Below are 7,726 nucleotides of genomic sequence, written 5' to 3' on the forward strand. Positions count from 1 at the left end.
TGAACAAAACATTTTAATAGTAATTTTGAAAAAAACAAGACTGAAAGCACCATACTACATTTAAATATGACAATTATTTCCACTATCTAAAACACGTTATTATTCTCTTATACATTGTAACTTTACTGGTTCTAATACAAATGTATTTGTGCTTGCCATAATTATCTTCCTACTTTTACACATTTACTTTATTTCTGTGATACATTTACATAAAGCTGGACACCAAGATACAACAGAAGAAGAGCATCCAAATTTATCTCTTAGAGTACCACAGTTGCCATATTTGTCGAAATAGGGACAGGGGTTGTCTTAAATGAAAGAGAAAAAAAACAAAAGAGAAAGGTTAGTTTGCACAAGCCAAAACAATCAGGTTTATAAACAGTTAGTTATTGAATAGAAACTCAACAAAAATGAAATTGAACGCTTTATCACTGTAAAACATACTAGTGTGTTGTACCGTGTTAGCCATTATGAAAGTAGTGAGAATTCAAGCAAAATGACACCTTTTATTATCATATCTGTAGCATTCTTCAGCCCTTCCAGTAACTATCAGTGAGGAGCATTATTTGCTTTTGCTAATTTAATTGGTACTCCATGTTCTCCTGTTATGTTTTTGACTGAATAAACTCCACTTTGTTGATGTTGAGGAACTCTTCCTGACATTCTGACTTAACTGACAACATCAGCAGAGCTGTTAGGAATATTGGACACAGCTGGAAACAGAAGGGAATGTCACCAACTAAAAAGTGAAACCCAGGATTGAATTAAAAAATGAAATGAGCTGCAGAAAAGGTGGACGGGACTATGGAAGGAGATGGAAAACAAGAATCGGATATTGATTAGAAAGCAGATCATGATGTTCAAAAATAATGTTATTTCACACTTACTGCAGAGACCTTCTTCACAAGCCTGTGGGCAGTCAGCACATGGTGTACCAGCGTTATAAGGAGTAGCGAGTAAACCTTGATAATTTCCACTGTTAAAACACAGACAGATATTGTCATATTACATGATTATTATACACAGGAAATTGCAAGATGATTTGTTTAATAATCTAGTTATTAGTTACTGCACATGAAGGTAAGTGAAGTTCTAGAATTGTGTGAAATATAGTAATAGAGTTGTCTATTTCTGTTTATATTGTATCATCTTCACTACTAATTAAATGTTGATTTAAAAGTTCCAATGTGTTCTGAAATGGAACAAGCAGATTAATTAAATTGATTGTCAGATGGATGGAGTTGCTGTGAAAGATAGATGTGTTTAAGAGGCATTTAAGAATGTAATGTGTTAAAGACTGTCAGTCTGGGAAGTCTCGCTGAACTGTTATTAATTGTTAAGAGATGGTCAATTGTGATGATCAAAACAGTCCCTCAGACTGAGTTTTACTTTATTATGTTGACCTGTTTTATAAGTCACTTTGGGTAAACGAATCTGTTTGGAAAATAAATGTAAACGTAGGTCACTAAGTTTGCAAACGTTATCAGGCAAATACTTTTATTAGTGGTAAAGTAATTAGAACTACTATGTATACTTCCCACGTAGGCTTTTCTGTCTAAACTATGGTTTCCCAGCCAGGTCACAAAGGCGTGCGTGTTAGATTAACTGTTGCCACTGAACTGGCCCTGTATGAGTGACTGTGCCATGCAGTGTTGTTTTTGCTCTTAGGAAGTGTTACTGTTTTGATAAAGTACACCAATGGACATGGACAGATGAATCCAAAATTTGCATTGATCTGGGCCCTTCAAATTTTTTTAAGAAAATGGTATCATTTAATGCTAATTTAGTGCTAATTTTATTATAAATGTAGCTTTGTATCGTGGAGGAGATATGCTCTAGAGAGGAGAGGAATGAAGGTCACTAGGAATAAGACAGAATACATGTGCGTAAATGAGAGGAAGGTCAGTGGAATGGTGAGGATGCAGGGTGTAGAGTTGGCGAAGGTGGATGAGTTTAAATATTTGGGATCAACAGTACAGAGTAATTGGGATTGTGGAAGAGAGGAGAAAAAGAGAGTGCTGGCAGGGTGGAATGGGTGGAGAAGAGTGTCAGGAGTAATGTGTGACAGACTGGTATCGGCAAGAGGGAAAGGAAGGTCTACAGGACAGTAGTGAGGCCAGCTGTAATATATGGGTTGGAGAAGGTGGCACTGACCAGAAAGTAGGAGACAGAGCTGGAGGTGGCAGAGTTAAAGATGTTAAGATTTGCACTGGGTGGGACGAGGATAGATAGGATTAGAAATGAGTACATTAGAGGATCAGCTCAAGTTGGACGGTTGGGAGACAACGTCAGAGAGGCGAAATTGTGTTGGGTTGGACATGTGCAGAGGAGAGATGCTAGGTATATTGGGAGAAGGATGCTAAGGATAGAGCTGCTAGGGAAGAGGAAAAGAGGAAGGCCTAAGTGAAGGTTTATGGATGTGGTGAGAGAGGACATGCAGGTGATGGGTGTAACACAACAAGATGCAGAGGACAGAAAGATATGGAAGAATATGATCCGCTGTGGCGACCCCTAATGGGAGCAGCCGAAAGAAGAAGAAATTGTTTGATTTGGCACCTTCAAGTTGAGGTGTTTTGTTTGAGTGATTTGCGGAAAAATACCTCATTATGAGTTCTCCTGTAAACCACATAGTTCAGCAGCTGGTGCTCTTATGTTCAGCAATTATTCCATTAAAATGAAAAGACTAATCACTTTAGCGATGACCATTTATTTTTGGTTCAGCAAGTTATATTGTAAAGTTTCAGTTAAATCTTAAATTGCAAACAATTAACTAACAACAGTAACTTATCTATCCATATAAAATGCAATAGCTGTGACAACACTGCTAATAATTCAGACATTATTAACTGAAAAGGGTGCTGGTCATGTCAGCTGCATTTAGCAATACCAATGGATTCATTTATATTAATGACCAGTGTTACAAACAAAAATATTAAGCTAAATGACTAAAACCAAAATGAAGTCTATCAAAGCAAATTGATTAATGATATATAAAAATAAAAACTATGAGTTGAAAAATTAAAATCAGGAATATGAGTAATCAGTTATTATCTTAGCTAAATGTCTCTTTAGAAAGAAAAGTCAGATTAAAGTCCTCATCTGCTTCCTCACTGATATTTCTCAGTATAACAGCACATTTGGCTGAAGTGTGCTTTACAGGTTGGAGGGAGTTTACATTATGTGATGACCCAAAAGCAAAGACCAAAGGTCCTTTACATTTATAGATTTTGTACTTTTGTCAGTTGATGGTCATCCATTGCTTTCACTGTTTATTTATTAGTTGCCCTGCACTATATCTTCTGGATGTCTATGGCTTAAAAATGAATATTTAGCTATGATTGAGGATAACTAGCACATTTATTTAATGAACTTTAAGGCATAAGGGGGGACTCACGTGATTAGTTGATAGATTGTCTATCTGAACTTAAACATGATTGGTACTTGCATTTAAACAATATGTTTTGGTTTATAAGGAAAACATTTACAAAAAAAGAAAATACAGTATGTGTGATTTAATTACGCTCACAATATACAGTATTTAGTGCAGTATTTATACAGTTTTTATCTCACTGTGGGAACATGATAATCTGCTAATTTTTTTAGTTTTGTAGAGTGCAAATATTGTGACAGGCACAGTGTGCTAAGGCTTTGAACCTCAAACCCTTGGATTGTTAGGTTCAAATCCCAGCTACTGGTACTGTGTGACCATGAGCAAGTCACTTGACCTGCTTGTGTTCCAATTGGATAAACAAAAGAAATGGAACCACTTGTATGTCAAATATTCTAAGCAGCTTTGGATAAAGGTATCAGACAAATAAGTAAATGATGAATAAGTGATTGATATTACTGTAAAGGTAAGAAAATAGCAGAAGGACACGATTCATACTAAAGGTTAACACATTTCAATCAGTGATATTACTTTCAGGAATTCCATTCATTCATCTCTCCATTTAATGAACCTGTTCATTCCTTTTTGGGTGCTCTAGCACAAGCATCATGTGCAAGGCAGGACCCACACATTGAGAGAATTTCAGTCCTTTGCAGTAAACGCTCATTCACACACCCACACTCAAACATACAGGGCTCATCTCATTCAGAGGACTTGGCCTATTTAGACTGCATGTCTTTGAAATGTTGGGGAAGCCAGGGTATCTAGAGAGTATACCTTAAAAGTAGGAGATTAAGTGCAAATTCAGTACAGAGAGCAAACTGAGCTGGGTATTAACCTCTGCATGACTCTGCCTCTCCTGAATAAAATAAGTGTATTAATAAAAAAATATATTGAAGTTTCTAACTAATTAATAATTAGCTGTCAATCAAATGTTTTCCTGAAAACTTGTCAGCTTTACCTGTACATGGCTGGTGTGTGCAAAGCAGTTTCAGTGACCAAAATAAGGTTAGGAAAGTGAAAAGTAGCTGCCTGCAAGCCGACTAGTGCCTTCTTGTCAAAAGGCTGAACAACAGAGTTTAAGCATTGTAAAGACAGTGGTGGTCTTGGACTGTTGATTGTAATTATGCATATTATTCATTTTATGGTAAATACAAAGCATGGTAGCATGTAATTTTGCAAATAATATTATATAAAAAGACAATTGTACTTACGGAGGGCAGTATTGGCAAACATAAAAGTAATTGTAGTCAGAGTCTGTACAGGAAGAAACAGCACAGCCCACCAAGTTGGACCTGTACCAGACCACCTGAATGGGAAAAGCCAACACAATTCATTATTTGTTATGTGAAATTTGATTCACTTCTGTTATTATTGAAGTTTGCTTTTATGTCTAAATGTCAATTTTATTTAATACGTACTACTTGAATAGAATAAAGACACAGACATTAACGTGTAATGTGCCTAATTCTACCACCACTGAGCATCTGTCCATCCATTCAATCATTTCCTGAGCTTGTATATTTCAATTCACAGTTTGGTGGAGCCAGAGCTTACCCCTGATTCCGGTGGATGAACTTAACTAATATCAGGTTTACTAAAAAATCCTGCTGACCTGAACTCACTTAATCTAAGTAATAGATGTGGGGGAGCAGGATCCTCTTGAGCATATTGGGTGCAAGGCAAGAACCAGCCCTGCACAGGACAATACTCTATCAATGGGTCCTCTCACAAACACCCACAAGGCGCTAATTTAGAATCATCAGTTATCGTTACTTAGACATCTTGGGGATGTGGAGGAAAACCAGAGTTTCCAGAGGAAAGCAGTTTAGGTGTAAAGTTCACACACATAGAAACCTTGGTGTGGGTTTGAAATCTCTGACCTTGGATCCATTAGAGAAGCAGCACTAGTTAACATGTCTTTGTGCTACCCATAATTAACTAATGAATTAATAAATACCATAGATCCCCTTTCCAGGATGGCAGTTCCTCTCACCATCTGTCTTTAATTTGGGAAACATCTTTCACCTGTAAACTTGTTGATTTTGGTAGCCAACATGACAGGTGCAATGCCAGTAAAGTCCAATAGAGCATCACTGAACCCATTTTTTCTTCTTTACTGGAATTGTACTGTTTGGCTTGTTTTTGGGAGGCATTCAGTAAAAGTCCCTTCTGGGCAGAAGGTATAATTAGTCTACTGCAAACTGTGCCTCTGTCATTGTGTTTGCCATTTCTAATGCGGTATAAACGTAGATTTGTATTAATAAAGTTAAATGAGTTATTTAAACTTTAATAAATGCATTTGTTTAGTAAATTGAAGCATAAGCTGAGTTGTAAAATAGATTCATGACTTGATATATAGTGCATCTCTAGATTTACTGAATCTGGGAACATCATGTTATAGAATATATAATATAGTATAATAATACATTATTATAATTTCTCTGCTATTAAAAGTAACATGACTGTAGCTGTACTATCAAATGTCATAACAGACAACAATAACCCTGTCAACTGGGTTTAATGGTTGCCCAGTGCCATTGCTATAATGAATCCACAGTCAGAAGACAGGCTCACTGGCATGTGGAAAAAGGGCTGGAAAGAGAGGAGGCATCTAGCAAGACCTAAGCTTTCAGTTTTTTTTTTTTTTTTGTGAGTTGGGTAATGTTGGCAACCCACACAATTAAGCACTGAGGGCAAATTCTGTGTATGAGTAAACCCAGAGGGACAAATAATCATTAGGTAGTGCATTGCGCTTTGCCTATGCATTGCTTCTTTATGTTTCTCCCTGTGCTGATTCCTTCCAGTTTCATTGGAAAAATATGGAGTATGTTTATTGTAAATTTATAGTATTATAAGCTCTTCTAATACTTTATTCTTCACTGGTGTAATGACTATTATAAATTTTAAGGTTTCTCTTTAATTACCCATATTCTTTTTTAAAGGATGGTGTTAATGAACTGTAAACACAGTATTAGCAATCATTGTAAGTATATTTAATTTTTAATGTATCATTAAATTGAAGATATGTACTATAAGCTGCAACTAACTTCCTATTTTGAGTATGTTATGTTATATTAATTGAATTTTTAATGTAGTGCAAATTGTTAATTACTTAAATATAATTAACCGTTTTAAGTTAATTTGTGAGCTACTGAATTTCTGGCTCTTATCTCTTTAAGTTTTTAGAAACTCATTGTGTTTCAGTAGACTTCATTCACCTTCTGAAGCCACGTTTTTGTTTTAGGTTTTGGGTGGCTATATAGCTGTATAGGGTGATCCAGATCTAATTATGCAGATCCAGATCATCTGGATGACTTATTTATTTGAGGACGATTCCAGGTCGGCGCAATGATGATTCTTCATGTCGTCAGTTCGCACACTTCTCGATGGTCCAGGATTTTTTGAGTGATTTTCTATGTAATAAACTTAATAAGTTGTAGCGTACTGACAATTGCATAATTAGATCTGGACCACCCTATACATTCCATGCACTAAACATAAAGCAAAAACCAACGCTGCAAGATGTAGTGCTTGAGCTTGGAGATATGAAGCAACAACACTAACCATTATGTTACCATGCTGACAAAAAAAGTATACATACATTTGAATATTTCTTTAATTTAGACAAAAAGCTAATAGTAAGATTATGATAAGAACTTCAAACTTACCTGAGTATAGTGTCCAACAACTTCCCCATTCTTAGCTCCAACAGCATAGGTAAAATTTTCAACTTCATCAAACCAGGCTTGAATTGCATCTTCCCAAGAATTTGGCTCTGTAGACATGTAAAGATTTTCTCCACATCCACTAGCTAAAAAAAGATTTTTAAACAGTAATTTATTTTCAACATATTTCAGTAATAATCAAAATTTCAGTTTCACAAATGTATAGTCAACCTGTCAGAAGCAGCAGTAAACAGAATGAAATACTTTGTATGTATATATATATATATATATATATATATATATATATATATATATATATATATATATACTGTATATTGTGGGGTACAGCCTGGACACAGACAGGCAGACATGTTGTTTCACCACACACGTGTTTATTTACAACTATTATAATACAAGTAAAGTGCACAAACCCAGTGCCGCAGCACCAATCACCCCTTCAAGTCCTGGCCAACACAATGCCTTGCTCAGTCCTCAGACCGCCTCCACTACTCTCTTCCGAGCTCCGTCCACTTCCACCCGACTCTTGCCCTCGACTGGAGGGAGGCGGCCCCTTTTATGCATGCCCGGATGGGCTCCAGGTGCTTCCTGAGGAGCTTCCGCCGACACACCCCCGTGTGGCAGAAGCACCAACTGTGTAGCTGGAAGTCCT

The 7,726-nt window shown here is 36.4% G+C and overlaps 1 protein-coding gene across 1 annotated transcript in view; it reads right to left on the bottom strand.

Annotated features, from left to right (window-relative positions):
• Positions 1-7,726, bottom strand: part of LOC120525646 (cysteine-rich venom protein Cau1-like) — an 8,910-nt gene continuing 1,184 nt past the window's right edge. The window contains exons 2-5 of the mRNA XM_039748114.1: positions 7,060-7,202; positions 4,603-4,697; positions 888-976; positions 1-308 (exon numbers count right to left, since the gene is read on the bottom strand). Of these exons, the coding sequence (XP_039604048.1) occupies positions 184-308; positions 888-976; positions 4,603-4,697; positions 7,060-7,202 (452 nt within the window). The 3' untranslated portion in view covers positions 1-183. The remainder of the gene's footprint in view (positions 309-887; positions 977-4,602; positions 4,698-7,059; positions 7,203-7,726) is intronic.

The sequence above is a fragment of the Polypterus senegalus genome, chromosome 3 (genome assembly GCF_016835505.1).
Source record: "Polypterus senegalus isolate Bchr_013 chromosome 3, ASM1683550v1, whole genome shotgun sequence".
Taxonomy (NCBI): Eukaryota; Metazoa; Chordata; class Cladistia; order Polypteriformes; family Polypteridae; genus Polypterus; species Polypterus senegalus.